At 42.0% G+C, this 23,700-nt stretch overlaps 2 protein-coding genes across 6 annotated transcripts in view; both read right to left on the reverse strand.

Moving 5' to 3' along the window:
* The window catches only part of esrrb (estrogen-related receptor beta), a 34,475-nt gene extending 20,760 nt beyond the window's left edge, over positions 1-13,715 (reverse strand). For 2 of the 5 annotated variants that reach the window (XM_033988571.2, XM_033988570.2), the window contains exons 1-3: positions 11,338-11,675; positions 8,675-8,740; positions 2,100-2,506 (exon numbers count right to left, since the gene is read on the reverse strand). In XM_033988571.2, the coding sequence (XP_033844462.1) occupies positions 2,100-2,506; positions 8,675-8,740; positions 11,338-11,387 (523 nt within the window). In that variant the 5' untranslated portion in view covers positions 11,388-11,675. Of the gene's footprint in view, positions 1-2,099; positions 2,507-8,674; positions 8,741-11,337; positions 11,676-13,654 lie in introns of those variants that run through there. The other 3 variants (XM_033988572.2, XM_055230970.1, XM_055230971.1) reach the window with 2 other exon arrangements.
* Positions 1-23,700, reverse strand: part of LOC117390876 (G patch domain-containing protein 2-like) — a 95,950-nt gene that overhangs the window by 41,430 nt on the left and 30,820 nt on the right. The gene's annotated exons all lie outside the window — the stretch shown is intronic.

The raw sequence follows: 23,700 nt of genomic DNA on the forward strand, positions 1-23,700 counted from the left end.
TGTGACGTCATCAACTTGTTTCCGTGAAGATAGATGAGTTAAATGTGGAACATTCCAGATAACTCAATAACATCCCAAGCAGGTGGTTGAAACTCCATTAGTAAGGAGTGCATCTTTTAGAACTTTAGATGCCGCTTCATCAGACCAGTGGACAACAAACAATCCCCAGGACTTCCTGAAATAAGCGATATGGCTGGCTGCGTGCTTATCCACGTGCTAGAGGTTATGCTATGGTTACCAATAACCTAATTGTAAAAAAAAAATAAATAAGAAAAAGATTTCCTTCTTTTCTTGATAAGTATCTGTCTCAATCTATTTTATGGCTTCTCAGGACCCATGCCAGGGCACAGGGGGGAAAGTCAGGTCTTGTAAGTAAATTACACTAAAATGGCAGGTATTTCTCATCAAAATCTAAAGTGACTTTTACAGGCTTTCTGTCAAGGTCTATTACTTCATATAAAAGAAGGCCAAGGAGTTCAGTTGCTTTCAAGCAATTTTACACTTGGGTTCAAAATGGGTAGAAAACACGCTCCCATGTTTTTGATTGGTGGCACACAAGAAGTGCAGGGATGGGGCTATGATTGGGGACCGGCCAGAGTGCAGGTACATCCAGGATGGATGGGCATCAGGGCTGACATTAATTTGGACCTGGCCTTGACTAATGTAACTATCCTCATGTGAGGGGTCAAGGAGCATTTGCTAAATTAATAAGTGCTAGAAGATGGATATTCAGTGTATCGCTGTTGAAAAGACAGAGACAGGTGGATGAACAAGAAACACAAGTTAGACTGAAGTACTTAAGGCTTCTTATTCTTAAGAGTCCTCCAACATTGTGTTAATGACTGATTTGTTGTCATTACAGAGACTTGTCTGTAACTCCACCCAGAACGACTTTGTTATTCCTTTAATGAATCTCTTCATCAGCAGCGCTCTCATCCCTTCAAGAACTCTCCATCTAACTGTTCATTTTTCTTCCTTTCATCAGTTTTGTAAGGCTTACACCTCCCCCAAATAGGGCCTGCGTCCTTCTGCCTTCCTTGTCTGGGACCCTGGTCTGATTATTATGCCATTAAGCCTCTCCTGCTCTCCTCTGAAGCAGCAGCAGGGTCCCTCTCCAATCTAAAGAAGTCTTGGGTTTTTTCCCCTCCTTTCCCTGAAATTACCCGCCGACGCGTGCCTGAGTTTCTAATTGGCATGGCCGTCCCTGGAGACAGCCCCCTCCCTTTCTCCTAATGAAAAGCCTCGGCCTTAATTACACTTTCCAAACGCTGATTGTTATTGACAAAACTCCTGTGGCTCGGACAAACGACGGCAGATTAGCTCCATTACAGGCAGCCCTCCAAGAAGAAAAAGAGAGGGATTTTGAATCGACAATACACAGTGTGGAGGAGCTTTCTGTGTTTTTCCCATGTACCTTTGACTTAATTGTTTGGCTGTAGCACTTAAGTCGTTTCTTTTTTCTATCATTGTGATGCTGTCAGTGTGCGATGAGTGAGGATACAAAACCAAATTATGTTACTTGAGCCTGAGAGAAAAGGCTAATTTTTTTCAATAGAGGATTGTTGATGGCAGCATGAGTAAACATGAGGATTTGGCCTAATGCTTGTGTTTGTCTGCAAAAGGTACATAGACTGTCTAAAGCTGATAGGGCCATCAGGGCCAAAATCAACACCTATCAGGGAGAAAGGCCAAACATGATCTGTTCATAAAGATTTTCTGAAAATACTGAAGGACATGTGCTGGGCTTGTGAAACTCTTGTTCTCTTGTAGAAATTCTGCTTGGTGTTTTGTAGTTAGGTCCCAACAGCAGCTATGGAGCTTACTCTCCAAGTTCAACAATCTTCCAGATGACTCAGTGGGACCTCTCTAATAGAAGCCGTTATGCATCATGCCTCATGCATCAAAGATAGGCAGTTACACACTCTTGTCCAAAGACACAAAACAAGGCAGTGATAAAAGGCTCTCCTAGTGCTACAGCCATCCTAGCCTAAGAGATAGCCACACTCCACATACTGTTACTATTTGTACTATTAATCAACTGTTTTGCTGTGGGGTGTTTGTATGTGTGTGCATTGGCATTCTCATATAATAAAGTATACCTTGTATTGTCCTTTTAAAAAAGGCTTTGCAGGCCTCACATGAGGCTACCCCATAGTGATACCCAGAGGCTATATCTCCACAGACCAAGCACAGCCTCTTGGGAAGGGAGTTCAACATGTATTCGCATTTAATAGAGGAGTCCTCCATGATGGTGCTGGAGCAGTCATCGTAACGCTTGCGGCAGGATCCCGGGCCAAGGCCGGTGGGGGTGAACATGGGAGGAGAATCCAGGCCGTTGGAGTGGTTCATGGTGCTCACATAGCCCCCACTGGCGTCCGAGTTGCCACTGGGGCTGTGATGGCTGACGGTATCGATGACTGAGGAGGGACTGGATGGCTCTGTCTTGATGTAGGACCCACAACTGGAAGGCAGGTGCCGGTCATCAGCAGCCATTCTATTCAACAGCCTAGGGGGAGGGGAGGGGTGCGAGAGAGGACAGACACACAAAAAAAAGATTAAATCTCTACTCTAAGGTCACATCTTCTACTACTTAAAATAGTTAAGTGAAAAATATATAATTTCTATAAATTTTGCATTTGAAATGCATTCATTGATGTTTGTTGGTCTGTCTAGCTGTGAGCTACTCTTTTTCATTGAACATCATGTATTTCCATTAAGGCATTCATTCTCAGATGATCTCATTAGCCACTCCACCACAGCAGCTGCACTGTGTGAATGTACTAATAGTTATTAAACAAGCACTTTTAAAAATGTGTCATGCATATTACATATCGGTAATAATCAGATTTATTATGATGAAACTAATGAAATATGTCACATAAGTTTTTTGTATGCTGGACTATGATGCTGGCAGTATTGGGTGGGCTTGAAAATGCCCTCTGAAGCCTCCTCTGCTCATTTGAATGCATTGAGGTCTTGCTCCAGAACCTTTAATTCATATTTGGGGAGAACAACTTAGCAACCTATCCAGGTCTAATTTTACAGCAGTGGATGGGCAGAGGAGATGGATAACTCAATGTATTGGAGATGTGGTGTAGACACAGTGACCTGTTACGGTCAAGGCAAGGTTACACATGAACATACAGACACACTTCTTTGCATTGGTTACCGTAGCAGAGGTCAAAGGTCCCCTGCACTTGCCTGCATTAACAAAATTGAGCCTTGTGTGGCTTATGCAAAAACAGGCACAGCAGCTCCTAGTGAGTGGCAGCTAGACAGACCATCTTGTGCCTTACCACATTAGCTCCATTAGCATATTGCCAGCTAATGCTAATGTTTACACATTTGACATGTGAGTTTAGCATCAGCAGAGAGATTTTCACGCTTTCTGGCTGATTGGATGATAGCTGTCCATCACAGAGCACCTGAGAGGAGCCTCTGGCCTGTCCCCTATTGGTTCATTGCAGTACCTCCGGCTCCAGGCTGATTTAATTGTAAGGGTGTGTGACGGAGGGGTTCAGGCCCAGGGGTCATGAGGGCAACCTTATTTTCTCACCCTGCCTCACTGGGCCTGTGGAGATAGGGGTCAGCATGTCAAATTAGATCTCATTCCCGGGTTTCCATCCCTGCTGTCATGTATATTCATCTGAGCTCCAGGTGCCACCACTTCCGGAAATTCTGAAAAAGGTTAACAGCTAAAATAAATAATAAAAATGGCCCCTGTTAAAGCTGTTGACCTTGTGGAGTCAGTCTTTGGTCTGAACAATCTACAAAATTTACTTTCAAGGTACAAGTATAATATTAAAACTGCATTTTTTTTATTGTACAATGCATATTCCTTTGGTGGCATTAAGGAAAAGTCTACCTGCTAGGGCAGTAGTCAACTAAAGAAATTCTTGCTCAACAAGGCACACTGCTGATTACTGATTGATTAGTCGACTAAAAAAAGATGTGGCATCTGACCGATGTGTTTACAACACAAGATAACAACTATGTATACCGAGAAGTATTAGCAAACTGTCTTCATGTTTAAAAAGAGATTAAAATCACAATTCAATACCAATGTTTGCTGTGGTTCATAACAACCTTCTCCCAATAAAATAAATTTGAGAAATCTAAATTTTAAAGTTGAGAAATCTAAATTTTAGTTTGTGGTTAATAAATGCAACAAAAGCGTGTGTAAATGAATGCGTGTTCATTTGCTTTATGTTCTTTATTTTAGAGGAATATGTGCACCTATGCAAAAGGGCACCTGCACTTGGCTTATTAAAGGCCATATTTTAAAACGTAGCAGAAGAAGATGGTTCCATTTAGCTTTTATTTCACAAATTCAGAGTAAGCTTAACCCTGGTTCAAAGGCCATCCTCAGGGTGACACTTAGCATAATTGCTAAGTGTCTTAACTGTTTCCCCTCCGGCTCTATGTGGTCATTTATAATAAATGTGTGAGCCCGGCTCCCTTAACTCAGTCTGCTATGACACATTATACTATGACTATGCTTATGTTTTTAACAAGCTGCATACATTGATTAATGATATGAGGGCAATACTAACCACTTAAAGCAAAGTTATTAATCAAACAGACTACAACAATTCTATAAATATTCGTAATCTCTAATGGGCCAGGTCTAATTTAAATCTATAACTACAACTGTATATGAAAATGAATCATGAACATTAAATAGTATGACAGCAGCAATGGTCCTAATAAATAATTCAATGTGTGGACCACATGCTAATTAGCTTGTGTGTTACAGAGGGCATGCTGGAAAAGGTGTGCTGAAATAACTGAGACCTAATGCGTTAAAATCCATAGTTGCGTCTTCCTTTCTTCCTCAAGAGCATTTCAAATTGTGCTGTCTGCTGCCCAAAGGAGCGCTGCTCGTCTAAGATACACTATCTCCCTTTCTCTCTTTTCTCCTCTGTTCTCCCTCCTTTTGTTCCCTTTGTACCGATCAAAATTCATGCTGAGTAGTGGGTTATGGGCCTGCAATCGCACACTGTGCAGTTTGGTTTTAATTTGATTCCACCTGGCCCTCCTAACTGCATTTCAGATCCCTAATATCATTCCAGTGGTGCTGCTGTGACCAGGATTAGGCGGCCTAATGATCCACCGGCTCGTCTCACACTCCTCTTCACTTCCTGAACAGAACTGAGAGCTCCTGTCCCTCATGTCTCAGCACTTCCTCACAATGAACACTATACCACAGTGTCGTGAGAACACGCTACATCCGGGGGCTAATTGACTCAATTTGTAGGTATCCCCGCTGAGCTGCGTGCACATCCACTGCTGCTCTTTGGGTAACTACAGGCCTCTCCCACATGTCTCCTGTATCACAGCACAGGTGAGAGTGATTCAGACATGAGTGGAGAGCCCAGGACAGTGAGTGCTGTAAAACCAGTGGCCCCAGATTCAGCACTACTAGGACCAAGTCAATTACCTCCTGACAGATGTGCTCTCAGCGCAGACAGTCTCTGTATGGTCGGCATTTAGCTGCCATGCTGACCCTTTCCACAGGGGCCACTGTCACACTGTGCTGATGGACAGAGCACAGCAAACCAACTCTAACCAAAGTAATACCTCCAGACTGAGGTGTGTCACCAGGCCGTGAGGAAAGAGAGCTCTCTGGGGAAATGTAAATGCTATGGATGTGGGGTCCGGCATGCTCTGGGAAAAAGGGGGAAATTGAGGTTCAGGCACTCTGTTGAAATATGGAGGACGCCTGGTACCAGGTTAATGACTGTCACGGGAATAAAGGCTGTGGCCTCTGGAGACGGCACACATGTCCCTGTGCTGCACTGGCTCACTGCACATGGGCGTGAGCATTTAGCAGCCACAGACACAAACACACAGGTCTGCTGGGAAAAGGGGTGGTGGATGTGGTTTGGTTGGAGGCCAAACTGTCCACAGGGTCCCATGTTAATCTAGGAGGGGGAGGCCCTTAATTTTAAAGAGTTTCTCATTCATTAGTCCTGCTCTGGCAAAGAGAGCCCACCGTAGGTGGAGGGAGGGCCCTTTATTAACAGATATGCATGACACTGAAGAGAAGTGGACAGAGATGTATGATGTGCTGATATGTGAAGGCAAACAAAAGCCAGTCCAGAAGACACAGACTAGGCAAAGAAGGAAGCAGCCGGTAAATGATACATTAGGCCACAAACACAGAGCGAGTGTCCTGCGTACCTACCACTGGAGGGTCGGAGCCTGGATCAATAGCCCGTAGGGTAGAGGCTAGTGCCGGGTTACCACTGGGGGACCAGGCTGCTCTGTGGCTTGGGCAATTAAGTTTTTCAGTCTGCCGCAGAGTATTATATTTAGCTTTAGCCCAGCGAGCCGCAGTGGTCTTTATAAAGCCATGAGCTCACTCCACTACGACAACATGAGCCTGCGCTCCAGCAGCTCCAAAACAGATCACATCTATTGATCTGCTCCTCTTCCTGTTGAGAGCGACCCTGGCAGCAGCCTCTGGCAGCACAGCGGCTGTGGGCCTGACGTAAACTGTCTGGGCCGCTCGGGGCAGATCTGGTTCTGACAACAGGCTCACTTCAGGAAGTAAAGAGCAAGTGCCCATTATCAAGGGGCACAGCCGAAACCAAAATATATCAGCTTTATCACAGTCAAAAAGAGCATTTCTTCATGAGACATATGTATTCCACATTGTGAGTTTTACACACAGCAAAATGTTTTCTTAAAATCACATTTTTCAAGCAATCTTTTGGCAATATGAATAAACACTGGCATAAAGCTAATGACATCCGACACAATGTTGTCCTGTAATATGTAACTGATCCACTGGCGCCGATATCAGAGCACAGTTGCAACAATACGAAGAAACTCACTCCTGCACACTCACTGACAGTCTCTTTTCTAAACATGAGCATTCCATAGAATATATACTGTAGCCTAGTGCGTATTGCAGGTGTGGACACAATGGATGGAGGCATAAAGTCATGCATGAAATTACTTCATTAATCTTTCCTTATGGGGAATCACTACCTGCTTAAGACAAAGAGCCTGTCCCATTTGTGCCATAAATTATCCTGTTCATTAAAAAAGCCCAATACAAACAAACACAGACATACATGAAAATGAGAATGAAGAGGCAGAAAAGCACAGGTTTATCAGGGACACTGGAGCATCTCAACACAATCCACAGTGTAAATGTTTGCTCTGTCTATCAGTCTGCGTGCGAGACTCGCTCAGCTCTGAGATTTAAGGAGTTTGGAACAATATTTAAGTGTGTTGTCGTTTTTTTTTGTTTTTTTTTTTACATGTATTGCAATTGCAGAAAGATGTTTTACAGATCTTACCAGCTGAACTAAAACAAGAATTCCATCTTTTCACAATGTTCACAGAGCCCAGCAGATTTCATAACTGCAGCTTCTGTGATTTGATAATTGCACCCATTAAAATTTTCACTTTGTTTTGATTACCATCTTTCAGCCAAAACTTGGAGCTTCAGGATGCTGGGATGTTCTGTTCACCACTAACACTGTTGTTACAAGTGCATGTGGCTGAGCAGACATAGCACTAGCCCCCAGCTTTATACAGGCTCATCTGCACCAGCTGCCATGCTTTGCCCATAAATAGTGCTGCTGATAAAAGGGAGGGGCTAATTTTGATTTATACTGCCCCCCCCATACACTGTCATTATTCTGAAATAATAAAACTTAGGTTGATGTAAGTCTGCCAGCATAAACCAAAAAGAATAGCTATCTACTATCTAACTACCAGTTGGAGCAGAGGGTGGTGCTCTATGGATGCCACTCGTGCCAGGCCCAGAGCGGAGACTTGGTGAAGCTGTCAGTGAGAATCACAGCTGCTACTGTGACGGACCGTTTCAATATTGATTTCATAAATAAACAAAGCTAACCATCGATCGTAACGTTATTTTGCATTTCAATTACTGCTCTGAAACATAGCTTTCTAACAACAGGCCGCTCGATACCAATAAGCTTTTCTGATAAACAGGCATGCAGCTATCCAGCCTAATTCCCATTTTCAAGTGTGAGAACTAAAGTGTAAATGTGAAATTAATGTACAAATGCACCATAACAAACAGAGAAAGCCCACATACCATTACACGCACAAGCAGACACTCCCATGCACACACACACACACACACACACACAATCTAATACTAATCTGTTGAGGTAAGTGGCACACACTTTACAGTTTGGTTTTGACGATCATTGCACCTCCTAAAGGGCAGGAGATCTTATATATGACTTCTACAATAGCGGAGCTGATTTACAAAGTTAAGCTTGTATCTTTTCTTAAATATACTTTGCTTTCCTGTTGTAATATTAATGAAAAGGTTGTGATTTGATGGTTCATAAATGTTTTTTGGTTGTTTAGTCAGTAAAAGTTTGAGCTGGTTTTGACTGAAAGATGGAGGAAATACACCTGCCGTTGCCTTTAGAGTTGTGTCTGTATCTTGTAGTTAGTTTTGTTGAGTGCCAATAGAGTGTGTAAAAGTATTTAATGCCATCTAAAAAAAATAAGCTGAAATGTATTGAGGATAATGCATTGAGATGGACGTAGACACAGTGAACATCACAAATGTGGACATCCTGTCTGTGCATCCCTTTGGCCTGCAGTGAGATAACATGCTTCCCTCCCCCACACAAAGGCTGAGTGACATATTTACAGGAAAAGTAATGATACTAGATACCAGAAATGAGAGGGCTCCAGCGTGGCCAGGGGACGCAGGAATCTCTCTAATGAATTGGACAAAGCCCTGTTGGTACAAGGAACAAGGTTTCAGAATGGAGTCAAACTCAGTGTAAAACATGTTTCTGATGATAGTCCCATCCCAAGTCAGAGTAAAGAATATGTGGGAGTGGGAGGACCGGACAGTCCACTACAGGCCCATAGCGGCGTGGTCATGCTCGGCCAGGAGCCTCTTCTGGTAATGTATTCTGAAACCAAATTACCGTAAGCTGATCCCATCTGGATAGTGTCTGTGCACGGCTGCTTTGGTTACCCACCGCTGCCTCCAGCCCGTGATAGCATCTCCATGAAGACAGCAAAAATCTGATTACCCCAATAACAATGAAACACTTGGTCAAAGAGCAAAGAGCTTTTAACTTAAGATACACTAATGCAATTCCCGCGCCTTGTTTTCTGAAACCTAATAAGAATCAGACGGGTGGAGCGTTTGCAGCCTCTAAAGTAGCAGACCGGGAATGAAGTCAAACAAATTGAAATCTAATTCATCAATGTGTGCTCACTGTTTTCTGCCGATCTAACAAATACATGAAAATGCTTTTATTTGATGAAAGGAAATTGAAAAGCGTGTGTTTAAAGCAGTAGTGCTGTTTAAGTTATGATATAACAAATGAGCAGAAAGAGTTACGTTTAAAGAGAGTGCCTAATGTTTTGTTTTTTTTTAATGACAAAGCTTAACAGACAAGACCCAAAACAAGCTGACAGCTCAAACAATTACACAACAATAAAGCGCCCTTATGCAAAGTTACAATAAAGAGGAACAATGTCTAAAACTTGTATTTATGTTTGTAATATGAGGGTTACGAACTAAAGCAAAGATTGTCAGGTGTTAGGGAAGCTCTGGGGTCAGCCTACAGAGTGCACACTACAACGGTGCTGTGCTAATTACATGGAGCGCATTCGTCCCACTAATCCTCTCAGACAAGAGGGCCAGAACGGAGGGGCAGGACGGAAGGGTAGGACGGAGGGGCAGGACAGAGGGGCAAACAGAGTTGAGAGGAGAAAGGGCAGGTGACAGAAGAAAGAGCAGCACTCTCAGGCCAATGCTGGAGAGCTCTTCCCAGTCACATCACAGAGCGCACAATCAGTTCAGTTCAGAATTGTTATTTTCATTAAAAATATACAAATAAATAGATCAACCTGATTCAAAATGAGCTCATGAAACATTTGGAAAAGTAAAAAACACTGCATGGAGTTTACCAATTCATTGATTATAATTGCTTGAAAAGGTCTAAATTGAGAAGATTTTTGTTAATAAAATTTGAAACACATTACTTAATTAAAAACAAATAGAATATAAATATTAGTATAATATAATATAACAGCTACAGTTTTAATAATTTGTGTATATATATATATATATGTATTTTTTGCCAAATATTTTAGGCTATACAGTGTTCAAAGTAAATAAATTAAGACAAGGGAGTGCATGTTTAAAATTTTTTTTTTGAGAATATCACTTCACTTCATAATTAAGTGTAATTAAGTTTGAAAGTATTTAGAAAAATTACTACATTTCAATATAATAAAAGATAAGAAATTGTTAATGCAAAATGATTTATATGACAACCTAAAAAAGGTGTGATCAAAAAGGACACATGATTTAACAAAGGAGTGGTGTAATAAAACTATTTCTGAAATGATGTGCATTTGGCTTGAGCAGCAACTTTCTGTAAGTCTATTCAAGTATATCACAAACTAGAAAAATGCAAAGCTAAGAATATGCAGTAGTTTAAGTTGTAAACATTAAAAATCTGAAATAACTGTATATCTAAAAAATTGTTTATGTTTTATTACGACCTTAATGTTGAGAACGGTTAAAACACACGTTTCAGTAACACATTTCGAACAACAAAAATAATAATTTTTGAGAGAAAGAACACAAGAGGAACCTACATTTCTGATGAAAATATAACTCCTTCATTAAGACCAATCACATATAAATAATGACACTAACTGTTATAATCATAATAATAACTGTGATGTACTAAAATCATGGCTATATTTGTATTAAGTTTAATAACATTTTCACTCGGCTCATTTAAAACTCCAGTAGAAAACTGTCATGTTGAAACATTAACACAGTGGTTTGTTTGATAAAATAAATATGAGTTTAGTTCAAGAGCACACAGTCCAGGCTGCAGCCGCTGCTTTAACTCCCTGCTCTCTGCACTTACATTAACATTTAGTCCTGTTTTTGGATATACATTTGCTATATAAATAAATATAATATCAATATTATTTTACTCTGACTCAGTACAATACAGCGCTAACAAAGTCATCAACACACACCGTTATCCTAACAAGACAGGTACCTCAGCCTCTTTGGAAAATATTCCTCTGCTTCAGGGCACGCAAAATCAATTGGCCATGCTCTGAATAAAATTTAGAATAGAGGAAATGTCACCAGTAACAGACCATGCAACACATTGGCCTGAATAGTGTAAAACGTGAAAGAGAAAAGTGAAACAAGTAAGCTAAAGTACTTTACATGGAGAAGTGACACTGTACAGAAAGAAAGTTTGACTGAACAAAACAAACACACACACACAGACAGAGCTGAAGAAAAGAGTGGTTTGGTTAGTGAGAGAAGAAAGGTGCACCTACTGGTTATGATAGCTGAGAGGGTCTGGAAGACAAAGTTCTGAAATGTCCATCAGTCCAGTTTTAGCATTCCAGGAATAAGAGCAGAGGACAGAGAAAACAGTTGTGAGCTTCTTCCAGACGCAGCAGAGCAGCTCAGAGACAGTGGCGGCTGGCGGTAGCCCCTCCAGCGGCAGTCCCCCCGGCCTGCACAGGTATGTGGCACTGGGACGGGCTGAAAGCGTGCATGTGTGGATCTGAGACAGGACAGTGTAGGGAGAGAGTGGGGAGAGTGTGAGAGAGGCAGAGGGGAGGGACTAGGAGTAGCACGCGTGCGGCACTAGGATGAGCGCTAAGATGGAGCGAGCATGAGAGCGCAGCTGAGAGGAATGACTCTTTCCATGCTCAGGATAGGGCTCTTTAAGACTCCAGGGCTTGATGAATATGGAACAGCTGCTGTTGGCTGGCTCTGAGGGGCAGGACTTAAAGCGACAGAGGGGCCGGCGGAGCTCTGGGAGGAGGGCTTCTCCACTCACTCGCAATGTGCGCCCAGAGAAAGCAGACAGCAGTCGGCACGCAACAGGACCAGAGCACCACAAACACGGGATAACAATGGGACACAACCACAGGACAAATCCAAGTCAAGAGCTCCAGTCAACTACAGCAGCTAGAGTCAAAGAAACATGTAGGACATGTTCACTGCACTCAACTGAGGGACACACGTTACAAGTAAATGTGCAATCTTTTGTTTATCATTGCACATATTTGAGAGTGGTGAATTTCTGTTCAGGACCATTCAAAAAAAATTTTATTCAAAAAATAATAATTTAACAACATTAGTATAATTTAACAATATGAGTTGAACCCAAAGTATGATCACCTACACAAAGTATTGGTTATAAAAACTATACTTCAAAAGTTGTTTGTGACAACATAGAAAACACATTTCAAATCTGGGTCCATCTCCACAGGGTGCAATTCACTTTCTTAAAGCAATAGCTTTTAGGCCACTGCAAACAGTAAATGAGCTGGTGGCTTGCACTGTTTGAGACTGCACGTGTGAGGGGACCATTGTAAAGCTTTCGCCACCTGTGATGATCTCAGTATAACTCATATTCTGGAAGCCCCTCGGCTTCTGCAGCACTGGAAACTCCATCTCTGTCTTGTCTAACCCCTGCTTTAGAAGCGCCTGTGTTTCAGCGTTGATGAAGCTCAGTAAGAATGTGGAGAATGCAGATAGCATTTCACAGACAGTGAAGGTCTGCATGTTACTGTATCCCTACATTATAAAAACAGAGCTTACCATGGGATCTTATTGAAGAAACGAGGGGGCCAGTGAGTTAGTAAAGTCCAGTGTGACACTGCTTCAAGCTAACAAGACAAGCCAGACTTCCACTTTTTTTGTCAACTTCAATCCATCCACATAAAGTTCATAAAGTCTGGATGTGTAGAGGAGCAGCACCCATGAGCTCAATCTGCAGCCTGTGCTCAAAGGAGAACAAGTGGCCTGTATGCCTGTCTTTCTCTCTGAACAGGAACTGCATAAGCCCTGGAGAGGAATCCAGTTGCATTCATCAGCCCACATTTCTGTAATCAATGCAAAAACATCACGCAATGGCTATTGATCATCACAGGCCTATTGATGAGCAGCAGTAGTGTCTCCAATGCACACATCACACAGCATCTATCTCGTGTGAGAGCAAAATCCTTACCGAAACAAAACACAAATGTGACTAACACAAAACGTGACTAATACAAATAGAAAACAAAGGCCGTCTCAGGTAGAGAAACAGCCTTGTTTCCGTCTTGTTGCGTTTGATTATCATATTTGACCATATTTGAATGCGTGCTTTCCAGGATTGTGACTGGCAGAGCACACAACCTGACATGTATAAGCTACTTCAGGCTCCTATCTGAACTGATAAAAGAAATCTGTTTGACAGAAGATACGTCAGTAAGGGATGAAAAGGCACTATGAATTCAATCATTCACAAAGAAAACTACACACTGGGTAAAAATAAAACAACTGCATTCTGTCTATTCTATCCATTTAATATTGTTAATTACAATAATATTGAAGTAGGCCCAGTGAATATATTGTACAAACTAAACAAGACAGCCACAACATATTTACTCAACCCAAAACCACTATGAAAAATATAATTTACTTTTCATAAAATATTACAGGCAGCAACACATTTGTCTAGAGTCTGTCAAAACAAAACAAAACGCATCTCAATTATCAGCACAAATCAATCCACTGTATCGTTACAAGTGCTGCACAAAATCTTTGAATAAAAACATGCACAAACTCATACTGCAACTTAGTAGAGTGTCTTACTCGGACAGGTCATGTCACTGCTCCGGCTCCTCAGCATGGTGTGGACTGGAGAGGGTGAGGGTGCAGAGGGTGCAGACCAGGGCAGCAGGAGGAGCGCGATCTCTGGTCCTCTGGTCCAGGCTGGGGAGGCGGTGTGCTGTGGCTGTCTGTCTCTGCGTGCACCGTTTTACTGTCACATACTGGAGACACCATATTCACCCCCTCCTCCGGTGTGCGCCCTGTGGCTAACCCAACACCTCCTGCGACTGCGAGCAACCGGACTGGAAATGTGGTTAAAAATATAAACCGCAAATAACATTTAGATTTTATAAACTGTGGTACGGCATGTTTTATATTCAAGTATTTAAGTGTATTAATCAGTATGATCACCTATACAAAGTTTTGCTCATTTACTAAACTTTTATGTCTTTATTAGCTAATGATGAGCACACGTGAGCAGTTATGCGTAATTGCTAGCTAAAAGTCTAAAAGTATGATCGGCTGCTGTTCAGCCAAATGTTAATCTAATCTTTCAAGTTTACCCTGCATCCATAACGTGATCGTGGGCAATTTCACCCGAGGAAACGTCAGGTGACAGAAGACAGAAAAGGTTTGAACGCCGCGGCTGCCCGGTGCTGCCCGGCGGTTTCCACTGCTGATGAATAAATAACAGCACAATAGCAGCGTCTCGTCTGTGGCACGGATCTCCGCTGGTAGATCACATAACCCTGCGTCCACAGCTGCACTTTCCTCCACTTTTAGGGCCCATTCAAAGCCAGTGCAGGCTATACACGCAGGAAATGATAGGAAACTAAAGGATGAGCATCCCAAAGTGTTGCCTACTCACACCGTATGTTGTCATAAAACTCAATTAAAAATCAGTCCATTTTTATTCCAGCCTTAGGCGCCTACAGTTATAGTCTATTTGAATACTGGAAAATGTAATTTGTTTAAGGAGGAAACAAAACGCAGGATATTTATGAAGAATTATTAGATAATTTGTATTTTTTCTTAATTCTCATTCTTGTTCCAGACTCGACCGGGCCCTGGAGCACCAAGCCATCTGACAGCGCCAGCCGACTCCAGCATCTCCACTAGAGGGAGGGCTATCTCAACACAGCTACAAGCTGCAGCGGAGGTACACTTTATTTATTTATTACTCAGGGTACAAGTGCAATTCATAAAATGAATAAATGACAGATAGGACCGTGCCAGCACACAACAGGGGCTCTTGTAACGCAGAAAGTGCATCCATAAACATTACAAATGTGCAGTTACATGAATTAGGCTGAAAGATTGAAATGAGTTCCACTCTATGGTGTAATAATTTCACTGAGAAAATAAAGTGGCATTAAAAGAATGACACTGCAACGCATTATTGATTCCTTTCAAATGTAATTAACTGTAGGCCATTTGAAAATAGAGTTGTGTGAGGAGCACAAGGATCACTTAATTTGTGAGAGATATAAGGACCAAATTAACCCACCAAAAAGAAAATGTTTAATGGCACAGTGCTTGACAACAGTTTTGGTGGTCAGTTCATATAGTTAGTCCAATGAACTTGTAGGGAATGACTGTTAGACAAAAAAAAAAATAACTCAAAAAAGTAATTTAAAGTGAGAGTAATATTAATGATGTTGTTATTATTCCTTCAGTCCCTGTGCACTCAGGGCCTATAGCATATTTGTTCTCATAGGACAGTCTGTTGTTTTGTTTGGTTGACTTTCTGGATTTGACTTGAGAGCTTAGACTGATTCCACCAAAAGCATGCTTGGGCTCCGACTGCTGGTACAAGCAGCTCCCTAACCCAATTACAGCGTTGGTAATCCAGTGAAAAGAAAAATCAGTGAGAAGAGAGTGGCCGAGGCAGAAAGCAAAATGCATGCTTGGACGTAGGAGGTCCAAGCATCAATCTCCTGCTCTGCCCCAAAATACTGCATAATTCAACCTCAAACATTTTTCTGAAAGATTTAAACCAAATCAGAGGGTCCTCAGCCTCTCTTGTTCCACCTGCTGTCAGCCATCCTCCATCCCCACACTCAGTAAATTTCATTTAGAAAAAATTTCTCCCTGTCCCCCTCTCCCCATTGCTGTTCTTTGCTGTCTCCTCTCTTTTTGGATTCAGCGCAGCAGTGCACTAAACTCCCTGGCTTAAGTTATATAGACAGGTGGGTTTTAGTGCTGCTTGTGGCCGTGCAGAGCCTGGTGTCTGCCTGTCTGCTTATGTTTACATCTACAGTTTATGTTAAGATGTGTGCTAATACACATGCTTCTTCTCTGCGCTCCCATGCTACCTCGGAGTGAGATGGCATCATTGGCTGGAGTGGCAGTCTGGAAATGAGATAAGGATGTCTGATTCATAGGATCTGACAGGAAATCTATACTGTGCAATGTTTATAATCCAGCCATTATTACACAGCCAAATGAAAGAACAATAATCCAATCATTCACTTCGCATTTACCTGAGGCAGAGTCTCGGTTTTAGAGCAAAGTGCATTGTGCTGTGATTAGGGCTGTAGAACAGCTGGTAGGCCTGTTTTTTTACACAGAGAGGAAAGTGACCAGTGGAACGCGCTGGCCTCCAGGGAGTCCTGTCTGCACAAAACAAACTGGGCTGACTGTCATCCATTGCTCATCATTAAGACAATCCAGATTTATGGGGAAGTTTGAAAAAGAAATATAAAATGTCATGCATCATCCAAATGCACTGACTTCTGGTAATGTGTGATATTAGATTTTGACATAAAATTATATTCATAAATAGGATTCAGACTGAGCGGTTGGTACTTTGCTTTGTTTTAGTGGTACTTTGTGTATTTGTGCTTAACTTACCCAGGGGTCTCATATTCTTGCACTGAATAGGCCTCACAGTATGAAAAAAATTGGGACAGGAGTGCTACTTGGATGTGCAGAGATTGTGCAAAATTGTCCTTTTGGTGCTCTTCAGTATAGGGACCAGTCTCAAATACAAAGTTGAAAAAAAGTACAAAATAATTAAAAAATTGTATTGCCACATGGCAGACTAAAAGTAAAACACATCTGGAATAGAACACGTTGAAGAAATAATAAGTCTATAAGGAGATAGACTGAAAAAACTTCTTCAGAGAGTCTTTTTGGATCTATACTCTGAAGGCTACCCAGTTTTCCTCAATGGAGAGTTTGATTACATAAATGTTTTTAAGATTCATCCTCTAGAAAATTGTACATCTCGGGCACTTTTGCAGTTTTCCTATTATGTAATTGTTATTTACTAATGAACTAAACTAACTAATGTGAACATGAAGTATGTATAATTTAAACTCTGCTCTGCCTACATGTTCCATCATGCACCAGGTGACTGTCTGCCAGCTCACTTTGATCATATGAGCTACACCTATGACTTTAAATCTGCTCTGTGACAGCCATTTTGAGTTTGCCCTGATGAAGGCTTAAGGACGGAAATGCGTTGGCGTGAATTTAATTTTATCTGCCATGTGGTAATAAAGGCTTTTAATTATTTTGTACTTTTTGAGGCCTTGCAGTATGTCAGGAGATGGTCCCATGAGTAAGAGCAGAGGAACGCACTGGTACTTATCATAGTCTTTCATGGACAGTATGCTCTGCACCTCATTGTGTACACGGGGGGGGGGGGGGGGTTTATATTATTTGGAAAAGTGAAGGGGGCCTGCCCTTATCTGTCAATAAACAGTAATTAGATTTTGTGGCCGATAGCGTCGATTGGTTTCTAATCTAGCTGTCGCCCTAGACGTGTGTAATTAAAATCCCAATTGATAAAGGGGCAAAAGCCCGCCCACACCAGCACTTTAACAGAACCAACCCCGACCCCTTCAAAACACAAACAAGACAGAGATATGAAAGAAGGCCTGAGGAGAAAACTGCACTAGGTATTGATCAGCTCTATCTGCCTTCCTATCAATGCCCTTTCCCCCCCCACAATGAAGAGGCTAGTACAAAGGTTTCTGATGCCAAACTTAATGACAAATTCTAAAAATGTATGCACGTATTATCATTAAAACTGTACTTTTGAAAGCAATATGCTGGGATCAACATGCTTTATCTCAATAAATTAGATAAAGCCATTCCTTAGTGCACAGCAAAGTGTTAAGATCAATTAGTCTTACTGATGGCCATGTGGACTCTCCTACTAAAGAGAATTTGAAGAAACAAATAATGCTGTCACATGTCACATGGCTCCCTGAGTGAGCTCACACAATAAAAGTTGAAAATAGTGTTACTCAAAACCTCCCTCTCCTGCGTTCATGCAAATAAAAACAGAAAAGCTGTTCAGAAGTAAAAACAAGTGTGAAATGTGACCACTGAAGGGGAGTGTAGGAGCAGCATGGTACATCAGGCCAAGAGGCATCTCATTTATTAAGCTTTGAGCTTGTGCAGTTAACAAATGTTTCATCGTGACCCAACGCTCGTGGTGGTATCACAACGGCATGAGTGTCACATAATCCATCACCTACAGCCACACAGAGTGTGCTGTCTGCAGGAGTCTTTAAACTGTTTAAAGTGTCCGGGACTGTAGCGTCTCGTCCATGACCTTTAACCTGTAACACTGCTCCCCTGCTGCCACATGTGACTGAAGGCTGCCCAGCTCACACACTGCAGCACCAGTTAGTACACCTCACTCTTACCAACAGGCCAACTGCCCTAGACCACTCCTTATTGTGAGATTAGATATGAGCACACAATGCATTTGTAACTGTGGGTTGTACAAAAATGTAAAAACTCAATACATTTCCATGGCATAGATTATAAAAGAAATGTTGGCTTTATCTAACTTCACAATGACTACTGTGTGGATATTACTATACCCTTGAAAACTTTGAAGGAAGGCTGGTGGATATAGAAATCCTTGTCTTGTAATTTGAGATCAGATTCTTCTTAAGAATGACTTTTCTCTTGATAATAAGAGCAGCTCCCCCTGTGGTGCCACAACAGTGGAGTGACCTTGTTACCAGGTGCCATGTGTCACAGTGGGTGGGCCCTGCAGGGAGAGGAAGGGGTGAATAGATCATCTCCCTGCCCACATGATGTCCATGCCCTGGCCCCTCTGCTCTCACCATGGAGAGCTTGGTAGAGCTCCAGGCTCTGGAGAACATGACTCCAATTATTCTGTGAAAGCCTGCTGCAGTTGTCCCAGTGGTATAAGACACATACTTAGGACAATGAAGGTACAGAGGTACACCCTAAAATAAACAGTGGAAGAATATGAGCAAATAGAAAAAAAATGTATTATCTTAAGAAAGACAAAAGAAAAAACAAATTGGGAGCTCTTGAGAGAAATGGTGTTGAGTTAAGCAGGTAGTAGATGAGAGTTTGAGGTGCTTCATTTTCCCCTGTGATTAAAAATGTATGTTGCCACACACAGCCTTTGGTGTGGAACTCTCTGGAAAAGGAGCTGGTTAATATTCCGGCCCATGTCTGGCTAATGTCTTAAAGTGATAAATAGGAGGGGGTTGCTGCCGTTTGATTGTTCTTCACAGGCAGAGTGGGAGCAGCAGCACAGGGGGATTTAAGGTGGAGGAATCCTCTCAAAGCTCCTCATTCATTCACTCTCAGACGCCACATCATTAATTGGGCCTGTCGACATGACTCCTCTGTACCCAGGGCCAGTGGCAGATACCATGGTGGATGAGCTTTTTAAGGCACTTCAAAAGAGTCCTTGCCTCATGAAAGGCATTCAAATGACATGAAATTGCATTCATGTCAAGCCTTGCAGGCATTTTTGTACAATACACTGGCATAATGTCTTGTTTCTTGTCTTGCATATCTGTATGAAATCACTCTCTTGGGAGCAAAAGCGCCATATAAAGGGTGGTGAAGGGAACCATTATACAGTATGCTTCATTTTAAGGGACTTTATAAATATTGGTATTTAATGGCTATATGGCTGACCTGTTATTCACCATGAACCTTTATGTTCTTTGAAACATAATCTTAACTATACAGCATACTGTTTGTGCATGTGTGCTATACTTTCCTCTTTGACAGTTGTCTGTGTTTTGTTTAAGTGTAGCTATACTGTACAAGATGAGTCCGCCCTTCAAAACTCTGGGATTTTTACTGATGCGGAGTTGGAAGGAGAGAGCAAGAGGTAGCCAGATTTGGCTCATGATGTCCACTGTGCTATACTTGATTATTTATAACCATTAGAGGCGGGATACGTGTCAGAAGGTGCAGTAGCCTCTTTTTCGGGCTGGCTATTGGCCTATTTCACAGCCATCTCTGTCTTTAGCACAGACGGGTGTAGAAAGTAGAATTCTAATCGTATTATATGTATGTTAGTGATTTAACAAATGCTTTGTGAATGTGAATAACAATAGTTGAAGTAATTGTGTTTTATTTGAAAAGAATGAGGGGTAAATTGTAATTATGGTCACCAATGATTGCCTCAACCTTTCATCGGTGCGCTGCTCTTGCTTTGTCAATGTGTTTTTAAACCACTCTCACTCACTTACTTTTATGTGTTTCACTATCTTCGCAATCACTCCCTCATTCACCTCCCATTACATCCTCTTCTCTGCTGTGGCAGAAGTGCTTTCTGTTATGGCAGTGGGAAGGCTACCCGCAGCGGGAGAGATCCTAATTAACAGCCTATTCATTTGTGTGGAGCATGGGGCTCCTGCTTTCTGAGCACTTGTTTTATGGTGGCGCTAGGGAGTCCTGTCCAGGGATTTGGAGGGGGATAATTGCCTTTGCCGCAGGCTGCAGTAATCTGGTCGGCTAATTCATTATTTTAATAAGTTAGCTTCTCCTCGGGGGTGTGCTAGCTGCGCTGCGCCTCAAACCTTGGTGGTGCACCTCGTTATTGTGGCGCTCTTTTACACTGCCGCCCGCACGGGGTTAATAACTGTTATTAGCCTCTCTCCTCAGCCTGCAATTTCTCGTTTAACTGGGGCGATTCAAACGAAACCTTTGCGAGCGTCTAATAATCAACCTCTCTGAAACTGGGGGTAATCCCTATGAAGGGTCTATGTAGTAAAGAGGGTAATGGATGCAATCGCCCAGTGCCTTTGCCTTCACTCTTTTCATTATGGGCCCTGATGTTGTTTTGGTTTTTGATGCGGCTGTTGTTTTTACTCAATTTCTCTAAAATCATTTGAGGGAAGGAAGATTTGCCTTGAGCCATGCAAATGGATCGGATTTATACATACAAATAAGATGATCATTAGGTTTGCGTAACTAATGACTTCATTTAGGCCATAATCTTCCATCTCTGTAATAGGCAGCAGTCAGTAGGAAGAGTGTGTGTGTGTGTGGTTTAATGACTCCTCTACGCTCAGACAGTTTGTGCTTTGGATGATTAAAAGCATGTCTTTTCAACAGGAAGGAAATCAAAACGGCTCCATGAATAGAAATATTTGAAAAATCCAATATTGTAGTTGGTGACAGCCAAATCTATCAAACAAGCTGCTAACCAAAGTAGGCAAATAATTTGAATGTGGACAGGTTGGAGTGCATACTACCTGTAATAGCCTTTCCTCCGTGTTATTTTATCTAAAAACCCTAATGAGAAGAAATTATTAGTGTCTTAGTGATGATTTATTTTGAACTTGTGGCATACATATTTTTTACTGCCAGAAATCTTGATATTTTTATATATTTTGGGGTTAGGCTCTCACCAACTCTAAATGTATTTGTGAGTCTATCGCTTCATCTACCCTCACCTCTTGTTGTGTGCCACATCACATGAGCAGGCCTTTTAAAAGGAAACCGATAATGGAGCTGGACTGTTAGTACACACTCCGTAACCAGTCTTATGGCTAAAGGGAACAGCATTTCCACTAATGCCTTTTCTCATCATTCCAGCAACAAGCTATTAAATCACCTGATGTATTGTGCAATGTTTAGTTAAGAAGGTGATAGTCCTCAAATGGCCATGTGCACTCATTTAGCACTTTTATCTACATCTACTGAAAGTTCAAGCCGCATTAGGCGCTGAGCCCTCTGCACTCGGGAGTGGCAGTTGTGCTCCATAAAGTACGCGCATGATAGTAAATGACCTGGTTCACTATTAACTATTACCCACTTAATGTCCTTCCTGGGCTGCCACATGTGGAGCTGTGGCTGTGCATTGGCCTCTGGGGCTGCCTGAGGCACGTTCAGCACCATGGCACTCCGCCATCTGCTCTAGCCATGGTCCTATGCCCCACACCACACTGTACACCGCAGCCCGACCACACTGGCCCTTCTACACCCAGGTGTTTACCGCAGCTTCATACATATGGATAGAAGCTTACTATAGCACATGTGGAGCTGACAGTCACCTCATAAATGCACTGCTATGTGGACAGTATGGCTAAATGCTGTTTGTGCATTGGGAGGAGTTTCCTTATTGATTTTCTTCTCATATGGATGTATTTCATTTGACACTTGTGTGTGTGAGGGAGTATTGATCAGTGATATCAGCTGATGTTTTGTGAAGAACTGCTGGTGTGGCACAGCTCAGCACAGCGGTCCAGCCCACCTTAAAGCTGCTCCACTTAGCATGACTGGCTTCTAATGAGTGGTCCCCCTCTCATCACACAATCCTGAGTCCCTCCCTCCCACAATCATCAATTCTCATTAGGGAAAACCATCATGTGGAATACCAACTTTTAGCCAATATTCATCACTGTCAGCCCTCATCCACAGCAGCACCATGACAGACGCAGGATCTGGGAGTGCCTAAGTAGCACTGACTTAGCTCTTTTATTTCCTAATCTCACTCTTGGTGCATGCAGCGCCAAAGCAACTCTCTGCAGTGCATACAGCCTGAGAGCAATTACTTTATGCAAAAAGAGTGGAGGAGTTCAGTGAGTGGCGTGAGTGAGAATAAGCCTCATCTGAACTCTTGGCTATGGCATTCCAACAATCGGCCTGGACCTATGGGCAAGGAAGAGAGAGAGCCAAATAAATCAGCTTTCTACAAAGGCTGTAAGATTTGAGAAATGGCATTTGCAACAACCAAATGTTTTGATTTAATGAAATGACTTCAGAATATTGGAAGGAAGTCTAAAAAAGACTAAACAATTGCTTTTGTTACGTGAGGCTGTCTTCACGAAACAGAATTTTAACACACAATTATAAGCAGCTGTTATTTTGACATACTTAGACCATTTTAAACCAAGTGGCAATAGAATAGCTAAATAGAACAAAATAAATATACTCAAGGTGAAATTGTTTTTACAGACATACATAACCTTTATCCAAGACTGAAAGATGTTCATTCACAGGCCAGGAAACTCACGAAAAATTTGGCAACAGCATGTTTTGCTATTAGAATCTACGTCACACACTTTGCCAGCTACGTGTCCCCCCTTTGCAAAAAATAGCATGTTTGTCATTCTGATTACAGGTCAATACATCTATTTCTATTCCAGCCACTCTTTGCTCATCCTGAATACGACAGCTTGCAAAACCGAGGCGCCATGTCAGCTAATAACATCTCTAGCATTAGACGCCCATGCCCGAGCAGCTGGCCAAGCACAGCTAGACACTTTCCCAGAGGTCAGTGCACATATCTGGGTCCAAACGGCCCGCCTGCCAGGTGGATCACAGGAGGCTGGTGGTCCTTTTCCCTGCTCAGAGAATAAGATCAAACTGAAACAACAGGAGGCTGACTCAATCTGACCTGCTGCATAGGCTATACTCTCTAATAGTGACAATTTGCTCAAATCAGATAAAGCTCTTTTACCTTCCACTTCTGGTCAGTCCTAAAAGTGGCACTGTTTACAACCATAACAACATTAAATCATACACTCATGTAAATGACAAACTGCTCCATGGAGAAGTATGATGTACTGTGGCAGGGGCATCTTGCTTCAGGCATCATGGCTCTGGAGGTATGCCCCAGGGATAGGGGGATAAACAAACACAATCTGCAAAGCATTGTTAATATTGTTGACTATATGTTTCAAATCTGAACTGAAAAGGTATTAATTAGATCTACAACTATGACAATTTACTGATACTATACAGATATTTCTGTGAACTAAAAAGACAGGAATAAACTATCCATCTAATCTGACCGTTTTAATTAGATTATCTTTTTGTAATTTTTCCAAATGAATAACATA

Source organism: Periophthalmus magnuspinnatus, chromosome 22, assembly GCF_009829125.3.
Source record: "Periophthalmus magnuspinnatus isolate fPerMag1 chromosome 22, fPerMag1.2.pri, whole genome shotgun sequence".
NCBI lineage: Eukaryota > Metazoa > Chordata > Actinopteri > Gobiiformes > Gobiidae > Periophthalmus > Periophthalmus magnuspinnatus.